General features: G+C 43.7%; 1 protein-coding gene across 2 annotated transcripts; it reads right to left on the bottom strand.

Moving 5' to 3' along the window:
• Positions 1-1,055: 1,055 nt before the first annotated feature.
• suox (sulfite oxidase) lies at positions 1,056-17,254 on the bottom strand. 2 transcript variants are annotated; one of them, XM_041891763.2, is made up of 5 exons: positions 17,087-17,254; positions 9,669-9,745; positions 5,641-5,836; positions 5,069-5,341; positions 1,056-3,105 (listed from the first exon to the last, which is right to left on the bottom strand). In XM_041891763.2, exons 2-5 carry the CDS (start codon positions 9,725-9,727, stop codon positions 1,873-1,875), a joined length of 1,761 nt encoding a protein of 586 aa, XP_041747697.1. In that variant the 5' UTR covers positions 9,728-9,745; positions 17,087-17,254; the 3' UTR covers positions 1,056-1,872. The 2 variants fall into 2 exon arrangements, with proteins under 2 accessions (XP_041747697.1, XP_041747698.1); XM_041891764.2 differs by lacking the exon at positions 17,087-17,254 and adding an exon at positions 16,796-16,958.
• Between the last annotated feature and the right edge of the window lie 415 nt (positions 17,255-17,669).

The following is a 17,669-nucleotide window of genomic DNA, read 5'->3' on the forward strand; positions in this document are numbered from 1 at the left end:
GCCGCAAAGTGGTAGGCCACACCACTAAAAATTGTCTGTCATCGGTTGCAACACTCACTAATGAGATCCAAACTGCCTCTGGAAGCAACGTCAGTACAAGAACTGTTCGTCAGGTGCTTCATGAAGTGGGTTTCCATGGCCGAGTAGCTGCACACAAGCCTAAGATCACCATGCGCAATGCCAAGTGTCAGCTGGAGTGGTGTAAAGCTTGCCGCCATTGGTCTCTGGAGCAGTGGAAACACGTTCTCTGGAGTGATGAATCACGCTTCACCATCTGGCAGTCCGACGGACTAATCTAGGTTTGGCAGATGCCAGGAGAACACTACCTGCCCGAATGCATAGTGCCAACTGTAAAGTTTGGTGGAGGAGGAATAATGGTCTGGGGCTGTTTTTCATGGTTCAGGCTAGGCCCCTTAGTTCCAGTGAAGGGAAATCTTAACGCTACAACATACAATGACATTCTAGACGATTCTGTGCTTCCAATTTTGTGGCAACAGTTTGGGGAAGGCCCTTTCCTGTTTCAGCATGACAATGCCCCAGTGCGCAAAGGGAGGTCCATACAGAAATGGTTTGTCAAGATTGGTGTGGAAGACTTTGACTGGCCTGCACAGAGCCCTGACCTCAACCCCATCGAACACCTTTGGGATGAATTGGAACGCCGACTGCGAGCCAGGCCTAATCAGTGCCCGACCTCACTAATGCTCTTGTGGCTGAATTAAAGTCCATGCAGCAATGTTCCAACATCTAGTGGAAAGCCTTCCCAGAAGAGTGGAGGCTGTTATAGCAGCAAGAGGGGGTGGAACCAACTCCATATTAATGCCCATGATTTTGGAATGAGATGTTCGACAAGCAGGTGTCCACATACTTTTGGTCATATAGTGTAAGTTTAATATTTAATATGAATGTGTTATTGATAAATGTTTTAAGTGTTGTTTATTTATCACTTGTTCATTTAAAGCTCGTAATCAATCATGTAGCATGTAATTTGTTAATTATTTGATTAAATTATTTTCTTATAAAAAGTTGTCTCCAAATGAATACTAGAACCAGATAGGTGGAGAAAATATGTTTTATCACACTTGACAGTGGGAAAAAATACATTTCAAAAGTAGCATCGCTGATTCATTTAAATGCATACATTGTGTGCAAAACAATTTATCTAAAAAATATAACTGAGAACTTTATTTTGTGAAAATCTAAACAATGTAGTACCTTGCTTAATGCAGCAGCTAACACTAGCTGAAACTTACAAGATCTAAGTGCTTTTGATCTTACACAATGAATAATTAGTAATATGATAGACAATTTATCAATAGCTATAATCAATATGAGTTAAGACAATGCAAATCAAAGAATTAGAATATTCTCTGGATCCAGCAAATGACACCCATATAAAATCATGAAATGGAAGCAAGCTTGTCATCAAAGCCAAAGAGGTTAGTGAATAGATTTCAGGATATGAAAAGGACTGCACTGGCAAGGCGTTTTTTGCTTGTCCTTGAGCAACTGTTGACACCAACAGATTTGTTACTGTTATCTTGTTTTGTGGTGCGTTTGGGATTCTTTTTAACCCAACTGGCCACATAATGTTCTTTAAGCGCTCAACATTGGCTACGCACAGATGAATGCCTATTTACATTTTTCCATCTCCACTGAACAGAATTATCTGTTTTGCTGTGCAACAAGACAACAGAGGGGTCTTTAGTGTCAGGGCATCACACACACACAGCACCTGTGGTACGGTCAGTTCCCCCACTGAGCTTGAGTGGGTTTGACGTCGTCTGTCTGGAGAGGGCCAGGTTAAAACATCATCATCCGTTTCCCTCTATACTCTTTAAGACTTGAACACAACCCCCTAGATCACAACAGTTTCTACTCTTCTTCCTTTTCCTCATCCTCCTTGACTGTGACTTTCACCCTGTGCCAGGCGTTACTCAGCACTCCCCTCAGGTTCCAGATAGGCGCCACTGAGTCTGGCTGCATGTTGTAGCTGTTGTCCACCGCCTTGCACACAATCTCCAGCTCCTGGGCCGCGGGGGGCAGCGGGGCTGTCAGCTCCCACAGCTTCCAGGCCCAGGCTCTGCCGGGTGGGGGCGAGGGGGCCGGGACCTGCCCCTTCTCACTGCTCTGTAGCTGCGCCACCTGCCAGGTCTGCCCCCCGTCCAGAGACACATCGACACGCACAACCTCCCGTCCGCCCCCGCTCCAGGCGTAGCCCTTCACCGTCACCTCCTCTGCGCTGCGTTCCACCACGGCTCCCTCCGCTGGCTGGGTGATGGCCGACTGGATGGGCAGCTCCTGGATGGCTGGGGCCGACTTGAAGTCCACCGTGTCCCAGTCAGTGGCGGGGGAGAAGCCCTTGTAGTCATTCTGCTGCCAGTGGCTGCTGCTCTCCTCCTCACTCACTATGATCCTTCCCAGCCACTTGACATTGCGGGCGCCCACCGTTCCCGGCACCACCACCCGTACGGGATAGCCATGGTCAGCAGGTAGGTCTTCTCCGTTCATCTGGTACGCCAACAGCACGTCACCCTCTTCACTGACCGCCTTGTTGAGCGGGATAGATGCCCCGTAGGTGGTGCCGGTCACGTCACTGTCCAGTCCTTCAAATTGAACGTGGCATGTCTGCCGGGCCACCTCTGGCCTATAGCCAGCTGCCAGCAGCACATCCTTCAGCCTGGCACCGCTCCACGTAGCATTACTTATCGCAGCAATGCCCCAGTTGAGCCCCTTCACCTGTTTGACTTTGTTCATCTCCGAGCGGCGATTGCCAGCACACTGCAGCGTGGCCGTGACTGTGTGTTTGGGGAAGCGTGTCTTCAGCTCCTCCAGAGAGAGGCTCAGAGGTGCTCCCCCAGGCAGACCCTCCACCTGCAGCCGGTAGGATTTCGGGTCCACTTGTGGCACGGGCAGGTGGTTCCTCTTAAAGAAGATGGCTGAGGGGGTGATGTAGTTGTCGGAGAGGATCTCGGGCGGGGGCTCGGCATTGAAGGGCTTGAGGCTGTTGATGCGCAGGGCAGGGTGCCGCTCCGGGTCGGTGGAGTAGGGATCCGTGGATTTCACGCTTTGCTGCTTCCGCCAGTCCTCCGCACTCAGCTCACCCACCTTAATTTTTAAAATTGTTATAAATAAATATATATACAGTGCCTTTGGAAAGTATTCACACCCCTTGACTTGTTTTCGCTTCGTCATTATGGGGTATTGGGTGTAGATTGCTGAGGAATTGTTTTTATTTAATTCATTTTAGAATAAGGCTGTAACGTAACAAAATGTGGAAAAAGTCAAGGGGTCTGAATACTTTCCGAAGGCACTGTATATATATACACAGTACCAGTCAAAAGTTTGGACACACCTACTCATTCAAGTGTTTTTCTTTATTTTTTACTATTTTCTACATTGTAGAATAATAGTGAAGACATCAAAACTATGAAATAACTCATATGGAATCATGTAGTAACCAAAAAAGTGTTAAACAAATCCAAATATATTTTATATTTGAGATTCTTCAAATAGCCACCCTTTGCCTTGATGACAGCTTTGCATACTTGGCATTCTCTCAACCAGCTTCATGAGGTAGTCATCTGGAATGCATTTCAAGTAACAGGTGTGCCTTCTAATTTGTGGAATTTCTTTCCTTCTTAATGCGTTTGAGCCAATCAGTTGTGTTGTGACAAGGTAGGGGGGGTATACAGAAGATAGCCCTATTTGGTAAAAGACCAAGTCCATATTATGGCAAGAACACCTCAAATAAGCAAAGAGAAATGACAGTCCATCATTACTTTAAGACATGAAGGTCAGTCAATACGGAAAATTTCAAGAACTTTTAAAGTTTCTTCAAGTGCAGTCGCAAAAAACATCAAGCACTATGATGAAACTGGCTCTCATGAGGACAGCCACAGGAAAGGAAGACCCAGAGTTACCTCTGCTGCAGAGGATAAGTTCATTAGAGTTACCAGCCTCAGAAATTGCAGCCCAAATAAATGCTTCACAGAATTCAAGTAACAGACACATCTCAACATCAACTGTTCAGAGGAGACTGTGTGAATCAGGCCTTCATGGTCGAATTGCTGCAAAGAAACCACTACTAAAGGACACCAATAAGAAGAAGAGACTTGCTTGGGCCAAGAAACACGAGCAATGGACATTAGACCTGGTGAAAATCTGTCCTTGAGTCCAAATTTTAGATTTTTGGTTCCAACCGCCGTGTCTTTATGAGACGCAGAGTAGGTGAACGGATGATCTCCGCATGTGTGGTTCCCACCATGAAGCATTGAGGAGATGGTGTGATGGTGCTTTGCTGGTGACACTGTCTGTGATTTATTTAGAATTGAAGGCACACTTAACCAGCATGGCTACCACAGCATTCTGCAGCGATACGCCATCCCATCTGGTTTGCGCTTAGTGGGACTATCATTTGTTTTTCAACAGGACAATGACCCAACACACCTCCAGGCTGTGTAAGGGCTATTTGACAAAGAAGGAGAGTGATGGAGTGCTGCATCAGATGACCTGGCCTCCATAATCACCCAACCTCAACCCAATTGAGATGGTTTGGGGTGAGTTGGACCGCAGAGTGAAGGAAAAGCAGTCAACAAGTGCTCAGCATATGTGAGAACTCCTTCAAGACTGTTGGAAAAGCATTCCAGGTGAAGCTGGTTGAGAGAATGCCAAGAGTGTGCAAAGCTGTCATCAAGGCAAAGGGTGGCTACTTTGAAGAATCTCAAATATAAAATATATTTTGATTTGTTTAACACTTTTTTGGTTACTTCATGATTTCATATGTGTTATTTCATAGTTTTGATGTCTTCACTATTATTCTACAATGTAGAAAATAGTAAAAAATAAAGAAAAACCCTGGAATGAGTAGTTACTTTTGACTGGTACTGTATATATATATATATATATATATATATATTTCACTGTTATGTTGTTTAGATAATAAAAACATAGTCAATTGCAACAAAGGTTTCATAATAAGAATTGGTTATGGGAATATATGCTGTCGTAGCAACATTATAATTATTTACACTTGCACAGACCAGATAACTAAACCACACAGCTCGCCCACCTTATACTCTGACAGGATCTCCAGCACATGGTCTTGCCTGTGAACGGCGTACAGCGCCCAGAAGGGCTCCAGAGCCCCACCTGCTGCTAGCAGGATCTTATCACCGCCAGGGTGCATGGACACAAACTCTGTGATGTCATAGACGCTGCCCTTGTAGGTGACCCAGACGCCCTCCTCAACGGAGCGGTGCTTGGTGACCTCGTCCTGGGTGTAGATGGGCAGAGAGGAGGCTGGGGCTATGGGCTGGACTATAGTGGTGGCTGCCTGCTCAGTCTGGAGACAAGACAAATAACAGCCAAATATCAGCTACAGGGAAAAAAAGAGTAGAAACAACGTTTTGTTACATGTTTTGTAGCATGATTAATGTCAAAAACAAATGGTTAATTTTTGACATTATTCATGCTACAAAACATGTAACAAAATGAATTGTATTGAACAAAATAACACCTTGAAAAACTATAAATGTTGTTAAATGCCCATATTGTAGGATACATTTCTCTAACAGTATCATAGCATAAATGCACCACAACTTCCATCACACCAGCTCTTAGCACGTAGACTGTCCCTCTCACCTGGCTGTGGTGGAGGCCATAGGCCAGTACAGCCCCTGTCCCAGCCAGCAGCCCTGCCAGGGCGTGTCTCCAGTTGGGGCCATGGCTGCGCTGGTACTGCCCTGACTCCTGCCCCCCATGACTGCTGCCCCAGCGTGCACAGAGGCTGCCCACACACACTGCCACAGGAGGGACCGCACCCTGCAACAACTGCACCCTGTAGGAGACACACAGACCAGTGTCACAATCAGACAAACACTGGGGGTGTGTCCCAAATGGCTCTGGGCTCTGGCCAAAATAAGTGCACTATATAGGGAGTCATTTGAGACACACCTAGCAGTTTACTCATGTACTGAATGCATTCATGTTACAGTTAGTTACACCCATGTCCATACAAAAGAGAAGTTATGGTAGGCAGTAACTATGCAACTGACAAAAGCTTTTTCTATTCATGAAAAGGTTTGGGCCCATTAGACTTAATTGACTTGTGAAAATGTTAAAATGGTTTCTATGGTCCAGATTTCACCTGATAACCCAGACAAAGGCCTCTCCTAGGAGACTCCACTCCTTAAAAATGTTAGAGGTCAGGCAAACTGATTACAGTTCATTTCAACAAGGCAATAAGACTAAACAAATAAAGGGGGAGAGACAAATCTGTATTTCAGAAGCTTGTTTGATAAGGAGGTAATTGATTATCTCTGCTCCTGCTTGGAAATCATTAACCCAGCAGCTGACACTAGGGCCGCATACCTATTTAGTGCACTACTTTTGATCACTTTTTACTTTGGGTCCTGGTCAAAAGTAGTGCACTATGTACAGTGCATTCGGAAAGTATTCAGACCCCTTGACTTTTTCCACAATGTCACGTTACAGCCTTATTCTAAAATTGATTAAATCGTTTTTTCCCCCTCATCAATCTACATACAATACCCCATAATGACAAAGCAAAAACAGGTTTCTATAATTTTTAGCACAAAAAAAAATACAGAATTATAGAAATACCTTATTTACATACAGTTGAAGTCAGATGTTTACATACACTTAGGTTGGAGTCATTAAAACCTGTTTTTTCAACCACTCCACAAATGTCTTGTTAACAAACTATAGTTTTGGCAAGTCGGTTAGGACATCTACTTTGTGCATGACAAGTAATTTTTCCAACAATTGTTTACAGACAGATTATTTCACTTATAATTCACTGTATCACAATTACAGTGGGTCAGAAGTTTACATACACTAAGTTGACTGTGCCTTTAAACAGCTTGGAAAATTCCAGAAAATGATGTCATGGCTTTAGAAGCTTCTGATAGGCTAATTGACATCATTTGAGTCAATTGTAGGTGTACCTGTGGATGTATTTCAAGGCCTACCTTCAAACTCAGTGCCTCTTTGCTTGACATCATGGGAAAATCAAAAGAAATCAGCCAAGACCTCAGAAGAAAACAATTTTTACCTCCACAAGTCTGGTTCATCCTTGGGAGCAATTTCCAAATGCCTGAAGGTACCACTTTCATCTGTACAAACAATAGTATGCAAGTATAAACACCATGGGACCACGCAGCCATCATACTGCTCAGGAAGGAGACGCGTTCTGTCTCCTAGAGATTAACGTACTTTGGTGCGAAAAGTGCAAATCAATCCCAGAACAACTTCAAAGGACCTTGTGAAGATGCTGGAGGAAACAGGTACAAAGTATTTATATCCACAGTAAAACGAGTCCAATATCGACATAACCTGAAAGGCCGCTCAGCAAGGAAGAAGCCACTGCTCCAAAACTGCTTGCAAGCCGAAGAACACCATCCCAACCGTGAAGCACGGGGGTGGCAGCATCATGCTTTGGGGGTGCTTTGCTGCAGGATGGACTGGTGCACTTCACAAAATAGATGGCATCATGAGGAAGGAAAATTATGTGGATATATTGAAGCAACATCTCAAGACATCAGTCAGGAAGTTAAAGTTTGGTCGCAAATGGGTCTTCCAAATGGACAATGACCCCAAGCATACCTCCAAAGTTGTGGCAAAATGGCTTAAGGACAACAAAGTCAAGGTATTGGAGTGGCCATCACAAAGCCCTCACCTCAATCCTATAGAACATTTGTGGGCAGAACTGAAAAAGCGTTTGCGAGCAAGGAGGCCTACAAACCTGACTCAGTTACACCAGCTCTGTCAGGTGGAATGGGCCAAAATTCACCCAATTTATTGTGGGAAGCTTGTGGAAGGCTACCCGAAACGTTTGACCCAAGTGAAACAATTTAAAGGCAATGCTACCAAATACTAATTGAGTGTATGTAAACTTCTGACCCACTTTGAATGCGATGAAAGAAATAAAAGCTGAAATAAATCATTCTCACTACTATTATTCTGACATTTCACATTCTTAAAATAAAGTGGTGATCCTAACTGACCTAAGACAGGGAATTTTTACTAGGATTAAATGTCAGGAATTGTGGAAAAACTGATTTTAAATGTATTTGGCTAAGGTGTATGTAAACTTCCGACTTCAACTGTAAGTATTCAGACCCTTTGCTATGAGACTCGAAATTGAGCTCAGGTGCATCCTGTTTCCATTGATCATCCTTGAGATGTTTCTACAACTTGATTGGAGTCCACCTGTAGTAAATTCAATAGATTGGACATGATTTGGAAAGGCACACACCTGTCTATAAAAGGTCCCAGAGTTGACAGTGCATGTCAGAGCAAAAGCCAAGCCATGAGGTCGAAGGACTTGTCCTTAGAGCTCAGAGACAGGATGGTGTCGAGGCACAGATCTGGGGAAGGGTACCAAAAACTTTCTGCAGCATTGAAGGTCCCCAAGAACACAGCGGCCTCCATCATTCTATAATGGAAGAAGTTTGGACTCTCAGACTATGAGAAACAAGATTCTCTGGTCTGATGAAACCAAGATTGAACTCTTTGGCCTGAATGCTAAGCGTCACATCTGGAGGAAACCTGGCACCATCCCTACGGTGAAGCATGGTGGTGGCAGCATCATGCTGTCGGGATGTTTTTCAGCGGCAGGGACTGGGAGACTAGTCAGGATCAAGGGAAAAATGAACGTAGCAAAGTACAGAGAGATCCTTGATGAAAACCTGCTCCAGAGCGCTCAGGTCCTCAGACTGGGGCGAAGGTTCACCTTCCAACAGGACAACGACCCTAAGCACACAGCCAAGACAACGCAGGAGTGGCTTCAGGACAAGTCTCTGAATGTCCTTGAGTGGCCAGCCAGAGCCAGGACTTGAACCCGATCGAACATCTCTGGAGAGACCTAAAAATAGCTGTGCAGCGATGCTCCCCATCCAACCTGACAGAGCTTGAGAGGATCTGCAGAGAAGAATGGGAGAAACTCCTCAAATATTGGTGTGCCAAGCTTTTAGCGTCATACCCAAGAGGACTCGAGGCTGTAATCGCTGCCAAAGGTGCTTCAACAAAGTACTGAGTAAAGGGTCTGAATACTTATGTAAATGTGATTTAAAAAATTATACATCTGCTAAAATTTATAAAAAACGTTTTTTGCTTTGTCATTATGGGGTATTGTGTGTAGACCGATGAGGGAAAAAAACTATTTAATCAATTTTAGAATAAGGCTATAACGTAACAAAATGTGGAAAAAGTCAAGGGGTCTGAATACTTTCTGAATGCACATAGCTAGGGAATAGAGCAACATTTCGGATGCAGTTAGCTGTAATGAAAATTATTCCTTTAAGTCAGTCAAGACATAGTGGCCTTGCGTTGCACTTTGCTGGCTGACAGCCCTGGGTGGCTGGTGTATAACCTGCTTGTTTTTTGGAGACATGTAAGATCTTTTAGTGGCTGTTCTGACTGACTCAGACCTTTGACTAGGCAAGACATTAACAGGCCAAACAGGCCATTAAAGTGGACTATAGCAATAAGGAGACAAGGCAAATGCCAGGTCTGCCAGAATGGCCATGCCTTTAGTGATATATTTTTTATAACTTTGACATTACCTTTATGCTCAAAGGTAACAAATGCAGCTTATTTTATGACTACCTGTGTGACAGGTGACAGTAGTGTTTTTTTTAATACTTTACCTTTGAGTCTTGAGAAGGCCTACTCTGGTTAGGCCTCGGCAGTGTCTGAGGAGCAACATTGCATTGGTGTTGGTAGTCTAAGGGGAAAGAAGTACAATTAATAAACAAGAAGCACAAATACACACGTCCCCCTAACATGAACATCTCATTTAAACATACCCATTTCATAGACCCGTAAAAACCTGGATGTCATTATGTTTAACACAGTCCACTGCCTCGTGAGAAATGCTGACCCTACTGTACTGTCAGATATTATAACATAGTAGATCTGTACCTGAAATCTGTATCTGTAATCATGGTTGTATCCAAGCTGTGTGTGAAATTGAACATCGAGGACAATTTCGTCATGTAAAACCACTGGCACTGGCATTTTCCATCCCTAATGCCAGGTTTACCTGTCTCACATCAGCCCGCTTGTGCTGAGGTGGGAGGGGTGGCAATATTTGAGGTGTGTCCTTAAAAACATGCACAAAAGTGACAATTTCATGCAGCGCTAAAGTTTTAAGACCAACCAAAAGCAGGTCTTAACAATAACACAGATTGCTTGTTTTTCATTTCAGCGAAGCCTGTTTTTTTTGTCATGCCCAATGCATTCCCAAATAGCAGACTATCAATAAAGGATTTGGTTCGTGAGACTGCTTTAAATAAATATGAATTACCAAAGCTTTATTAAAAGATCAAGTTTGGGAGCAGCAAAACAGTGAGCGAATGCAATCTGTAAGATCCTTCCATGTTTATAAAACATTATATTATGTATGGGGGCTGCTCTTAATAATAATAAGCCATTTAGCAGACGCTTTTATCCAAAGCGACTTACAGTCATGCGTGCATAAATTTTTTTGTGTATGGGTGGTCCCGGGGATCGAACCCACTACCTTGGCGTTACAAGCGCCGTGCTCTACCAGCTGAGCTACAGAGGACCTCTTGCAGTGACACGGTCATTTGTGCTCGTCGTTTTCGTGCTTGTTTGTTTGTTTAAAGTTGCGATCCCACCTCAATCAACCAAGTTTGGTATGAAATCAGATAGCTAATAATGAGGCAAATAGCAGTACTTTTGCTGCAACCGCGGATATCATACACAAGAGACGTCCTGCTTAATCTCCGACCCTTTGCTGCAAGCTTAGGCTACAATGGAATATTACAATCAATACAATCAACATGTTCCCAAGAAAAGGCATCTAAAGAAAAGAAGAGTGGCAGTAGAGGAGGAATTCGGAATCGGATTAAAAAACAGCCCTTCAGAAAACGTCTTCCATCTATTGTGCAAGGCAATGCACAAATCATAAAGAATAAGACTGACGAGTAGTGTTGGGCGGCATCCAGATTTTCATATCCTCACACCAGAATTTACGGTATTACTGGTTTAGTACACAAGGGGGCGCCAAAAAGCACCCCAAAAAAGTCAATTGGCCTTCTATTACCAGAATGCTAACAAAATTAGTACAAGTAATAGCAAATTTCCATGGATGCTGCTAGCTAAATATGCTAACGAGAGCAAACGAAAATAAACTAAATTGCAAAGACAGGCAATCCAGCTCATAAAGTTATACATAGGTAGGCGCTACCGAATGTCATTTTTGGTGAATTTGGACATTTACAAGCGAATGTGAACGAGAAACATTGTGCAAATCAACAAAGTTTTGATATATGCTTGTCTGAAGGAAGAACAGTACTGTGTACACACTGTGTCTGTGTGGAGTCTGGGGGTCGCGGGGCTGCCTGCTCTGCTTGGAGAAGATAAGGGAGGAGCAGATGGGGCAGAACGGATAGGAGAAAAAATGCAAGGAAATCAGGCAGCAGCGGCAGCTGTACAGATAACCCATCCAAAGGGCTTTTACTTCTCAAACACAGCAGAAAGCGAACACAATATGATCCCCCGTGACTTCATTATTCCGCCACTTAATTAGATAACTAGCAAGTTAAACTTAGGGGTCGCCCTAATGCAAAATTCGTATTTTTTCACGCAGGAAAAAAAGATACAACGCATATGAAATATCTTGCAGCGTTTCGTCAATATAAATCTAAAATGCTTCTTATTGTAATTTCTGCTCAGCATCAAAATCATTTGGAGGCTTAGTTGCACTTCTCCACTCGGATGAGAATTCACGAACAGGCATTCTATCAAAAGACAGCGCTCTGAATGATGTGTAGCTACTTTTCTCCAGTACTTTTCTTGGTGTAGCCAGCCTAATTTTCTCAGGTAAAACACAAGATTAACTTAAAGCAAAACATTAGGAACTGTCACTGGTTACAATCTTTCTATGATAACATTAGAAATATGGTGGCCATGCATCGTTTTTTGCAAAAAAATACCTTGCTTTTTCATTGTAAGCTCATTTACTTGTGTGGCCGCCAGCCAAATAGTGTTGCACTTCTGTTGTCATCTCATGACAATGAAGCTATTTTCTGCCGAATGTGTTGCACTAATGTATTTTCTGTGAAGGAAAACTATAGTTGCACGTCCCTGATAACTCTATTGAAGCAAAAAAAACATTTGACTTTCAATATAAAACGCAAATATTGTCAATACACAGCTGGACTCACCTGCTCCCGCTTTCTTCTGCTATTTACAAACAAACACTTGACTGGCTCAACTGTTCTGGGGAACTACGATAAGTTTCATAATGTAAAATAATGTGACAGGTGAAATGAAGAACGCAATCTGCTTTACCTCCTAACGTATTGCACAAGTTGACTGCAGGTATTTACTTAAAAAGTAAATATGAATATTGATTGAAAAACTTCAAAAACATAGTTTAAAACGGTATTGAAAAACCATCCTGTGGCTATTTCCAAATACCCCGGTAAACAGTATACCGCCCAAGCCGACGAGCTACAGGCTTGTACCCAATACCTTTCCGAGTACCGACAATCCTGCCTGATCTGTCTGAGACCTGGCTTACGGAACAGGAAACCGTCTCTGCAGTGGAGCTGGACGGCTACACAATCGTTAGAATGGACCAAAACATCAACTCCGGTAAGAGGAAATGCGGAGGAGTTTGTGAGTTCATCAATGAGAAATACTGCAATTCAGCCCATATCACAACGAAGCACCAGGTCTGTACTAAAAATATTGAACTCCTTGCTCTTAACCTACTGCCATACTACCTGCCACAGGAAATAAATCAAGTCTGACTGTTTATTATTTAAATAGCCCCCTTCCGCTGACACCCAAACAGCTGCCGACCTGATCCATGACCTTGTTTCCCATGCTGGGACAGTCAGCTGAAGCAGTAAAGCTGATCATGGGAGACTTTAAAATGTGCAGTCAATCTGAACATTTACCATCATACCAGCAATATGTTACATGTCCTATCCGAAATGAAGCCTGTCTGGACCTCTGTTATGGTAACATCCCAGGTGCGTATTCCTCCAAGGTACTACCCAATCTCGGGGATTTGGCTCATAACATGGTTGGGCTCATCCCAGTCTACAAACAGTGACTGCAGCGAGAGAAGGCTAAATAGGTGGAGATTAACAGCTGGACTCCTGAAGCTACTGAAGCCCTCCAGGACTGTTTCAAGTCCACTGACTGGGCGGCCCTGACGGACAGCGCCGACGACCTGGAAGAGAGTCCACTGACTGGGCGGCCCTGACGGACAGCGCCGACGACCTGGAAGAGAGTCCACTGACTGGGCGGCCCTGACGGACAGCGCCGACGACCTGGAAGAGAGTCCACTGACTGGGCGGCCCTGACGGACAGCGCCGACGACCTGGAAGAGAGTCCACTGACTGGCGGCCCTGACGGACAGCGCCGGCGACCTGGAAGAGAGTCCACTGACTGGGCGGCCCTGACGGACAGCGCCGACGACCTGGAAGAGAGTCCACTGACTGGGCGGCCCTGACGGACAGCGCCGACGACCTGGAAGAGAGTCCACTGACTGGGCGGCCCTGACGGACAGCGCCGACGACCTGGAAGAGAGTCCACTGACTGGGCGGCCCTGACGGACAGCGCCGACGACCTGGAAGAGGCAGTGGATACTGTCTCGGAGTACATCTGTTTCTGTGAGGATCTCGTTATTCCCAATAATAAACCGTGGGTGACTCGGGAATTAAAAGAGCTTCTCAATAAGAAAAAAAGTGTTTAAAATCAGGTGGCAGTAAAGAGGAAAGGAAAAATATTCAAAGACAAAAGCAAAATGAAGGGAGTTCAAGGCTGCATACAAAGACAAATTAGAAAACTTTTTTAAGGACATCTGGCCATCCAGAATCACAACTGACTTCTGCCCCATTGAAGCGTGTGCATTGTTTTCTTGACGTTTTCAGCTAACCCATCTATATGGAAGTATACTGAACAAAATAATAAATGCAACATGTAAAGTGTTGGTCCCATGTTTCATGAGCTGAAATAAAAGATCCCAGAAACGTTCCATTTGCACAAAAAGCTTATTTCTCTCAAATTTAGTGCACACATTTGTTTACAACCATTAGTGAGCATTTCTCCTTTGCCAAGATAATCCATCCACCTGACAGGTGTGGCATATCAAGAAGCTGATTAAACAGCACGATCATTACACAGGTGCACCTTGTGCTGAGGACAATAAAAGATCACTCTAAAATGTGCAGTTTTGTCACACAACAAAATGCCACAGATCTCTCAAGTTGAGGGAGCGTGCAATTGGTATGCTGACTGCAGGAATGTCCACCAGAGCTGTTGCCAGATAATTGAATGTTAATTTCTCTACCATAAGCTGCCACCAACGGCTTATTCACCTGCGGAATCGTCTGAGACCAGCCAGGGCTCCCGAGTGGCGCAGCGGTCTAAGGCACTGCATCTCAGTTCTTGAGGCGTCACTACAGACCCCCTGGTTCGATTCCAGGCTGTATCACAACCGGCTGTGATTGGGAGTCCCATAGGGCGGCGCACAATTGGCCCAGCGTTGTCCGGGTTTGGCCGGTGTAGGCCGTCATTGTAAATAAGAATTTGTTCTTAACTGACTTGCCTAGTTAAATAAAGACAGCTGATGAAACTGTGGGTTTGCACAACTGAAGAATTTCTGCAAAAACTGTCTCAGGGAAGCTAATCTACATGCTCATCGTCCTCACCAGGGTCTTGACCTGACTGCAGTTTGGCGTCGAAACCGACTTCAGTGGGCAAATGCTCACCTTCGATGGCCATTGGCACGCTGGAGACGTGTGCTCTTCACGGATGAATCCCAGTTTCAACTGTACATGGCAGACAGCATGTATGGCATTGTGTGAGCGAGCGGTTTGCTGATGTCAAAGTTGTGAACAGAGTGCCCCATGGTGTCGGTGGGGTTATGGTATGGGCAGGCATAAACTACGGCCAACGAACACAATTGCATTTATTGATGGCAATTTGAATGGACAGAGATAACATGACGAGATCCTGAGGCCCATTGTCATGCCATTCATCCGCCGCCATCGCCTCATGTTTCAGCATGATAATGCACGGCCCCATGTCGCAAGGATCTCTACACAACTCCTGGAAGCTGAAAATGTCCCAGTTCTTCCATGGCTTACATACTCACCAGACATGTCGCATGTTTGGGATGCTCTGTATACGATAGCGTGTTCCAGTTCCCGCCAATATCCAGCAACTTCGCACAGCCATTGAAGAGGAGTGGGACAGCATTCCACAGGTCACAATAAACAGACTGATCAACTCTATGTGAAGATGTGTCACGCTGCATGAGGCAAATAAATGGTGGTCACACCAGATACTGACTGGTTTTCTGATCCATGCCCTTACCCTTTTTTTAAAGGTATCTGTGACCAACAGATGCATATCTGTATTCCCAATCACATGAAATCCATAGATTAGGGCCTATTTAATTTATTTAAGTTGACTGATTTCCTTATATGAACTGTAACTCATTAAAATCTTTGAAATTGTTGCATGTTGCGTTCATATTTTAGTTCAGTGTAACTCAGGGACGTGGCCTCCTCTGTAGCTCAGTTGGTAGAGCATGGCGCTTGCAATGCCAGGGTTGTGGCTTCGATTCCCACGGGGGGCCAGTATGAAAAAAATGTATGCACTCACTAACTGTAAGTCGCTCTGGATAAGAGCGTCTGCTAAATGACTAAAATTAAAAAATTTAAAATGTAACTCCATTTGCTACTGCCATGGTTAAAACGGGTTTCATGAGAATCACCCTACACTATCAGAAGAGTGAAAGGTCTGTGATTAATCGACTGTTTTAAGTGGTTTATTGTCCATCATAAATCTACCTAAGACTGATCGTGATAACAGTTTAAACGCAGCATCCTGGGGCTTCCTTCCTGGAAACAAACATCCTGGACACTGAAAGAGTGCATTTACTTATTTTCATGCAAATTGAGGCACTCGTGGTAAACACCCTTTAAGTAGGTTTTTAGTCAAAAGTCAAATATACGTTAAACACAGCATCCTGGCTTGATACATAGAAACACACAGACTAACAAATCCTGGACACTGAAATGGTATTATAGCTATCCTTCTATTTGAGCCACGGTACAATTCCCACCAAGAGGGTTAACCCTATTGACGCAACTCGGGTGTTTGACTTTCATGCCAGCGACCCGGGTTCGATGCCTTGCCGTTCGTGTCAAAAGTGGGATGACGGCTGTGAGGCCATCGGAACGCACGGCCCGGACTTGTGAGGGGGGCTAAGTATACGAAGCACGGGGACGTGCCTTCCCGTTTGGAAGGGACAGTGTAGCGTCAGCAGTGCTCTAATTCCTACCAAGTGACGTCACTATTGACCCGTGCGTTGCCTTTCACACCAGCGACCCGGGGTTCGATTTCTTGGCCTGCCGTTCGCTACAATATCTTACTTTTTATGCAACCCTCCACAACATATATACATGAGCTTTATTTATTTATATATATATATATATATATATATATATATATATATATATATATATATATATATATATATATATATATATAAATAAATGAGCTTTAATAAAGCTCATTTATATAAATAATGCTCATTTATATATGTTGTGTTAAATGACCTTTTTATATATATATATATATATATATATATAATGTAATTTTTTCTTCTTAAGTAATCAAAACATTATTAGCTACAGCACGAATTCCCTCTTACCTTTATTTCGAATGGCATCAATGGTTCAATTGATTTAGAAATACTCATTATTTCATTAGCTAACCTTACCTTTGATGTGCCTGCATTATCAGAAAGTCGGATGGATGGCAAAGACCTGATAAAATGTCATAGAGGGTATCGTAATGTGGCTTGTTTCATAGCTGCTCCCAGCAGCAAGCTAGCTACATTATTTTAGCATTAGCTAGCATGTGGATTTACCAGCTTGCCATGCCAGGACCATGTCATAAACAAGCCACTCAATAGTATTTCAAGGTGTGGCTAGTGTTCTTGCATTCCAATAATTGAATAGAAACGAGAAATTAATATCTTAAAGAGCAAGCGACATTAACTGTTACTCACCTAAACTTTAATATAGTGTATGTTTTATTATTCCAGATGCACTGCTGTCAAGTACTCGAGGCTCGAGCTCTCCTCCACTAGCCGGTTGTGTACGTAGGTTGCTTGTCAGTGGGCGAGTTCGTTTTGCATTCCCCGGTGCACCGGGTCGGTGGAGGAGAATGGTCTAAAATATGCAACATCAGCCTACCCAGGGCACCTGGCAATGTTAAACGAACTCGCTCATTGTTGGATACTCGCTAGCAGAAATTGGCCAAGTAGGGTTAACTAGGTAAGTCAGCACAAAAATAACCACATCCCCAAATCAAATGGTAGAACACAAAGCAAACTTATTTTGTTAATCCAATTCCTGTGATGCTGATGAATTTAAATATTCAACATCCACATTTTATCAGATACGACTTTGTTTTACATTTCTTGCTCTCCTTTTCATTCATTTCATACATAGGCCTAATGAGCAAAACAATGAAAAAAGCGGGGATGTTATTTTCTTGTTTGTAACAACATGGGGGCAGGTCTTGGGGGCCACTTCCCTAAAGGAATAAAAAGTATGCAAAACGACCAATTATTTCCTCAAAAGACACAG

The sequence above is a fragment of the Coregonus clupeaformis genome, unplaced genomic scaffold (assembly GCF_020615455.1).
Source record: "Coregonus clupeaformis isolate EN_2021a unplaced genomic scaffold, ASM2061545v1 scaf0005, whole genome shotgun sequence".
In the NCBI taxonomy this organism is placed as follows: Eukaryota; Metazoa; Chordata; class Actinopteri; order Salmoniformes; family Salmonidae; genus Coregonus; species Coregonus clupeaformis.

Excerpts from the sequence above, each read along its gene's own strand:
- suox (XM_041891763.2), bottom strand. The coding sequence starts at position 9,727 with ATGTTGCTCCTCAGACACTGCCGAGGCCTAACCAGAGTAGGCCTTCTC. Across the intron at positions 5,837-9,668 it reads GGCCTTCTCAAGACTCAAAG|GGTGCAGTTGTTGCAGGGTG; the intron begins GTAAAGTATTAA and ends TGTCTCCTACAG. Across the intron at positions 3,106-5,068 it reads AGATCCTGTCAGAGTATAAG|GTGGGTGAGCTGAGTGCGGA; the intron begins GTGGGCGAGCTG and ends TTAAAAATTAAG.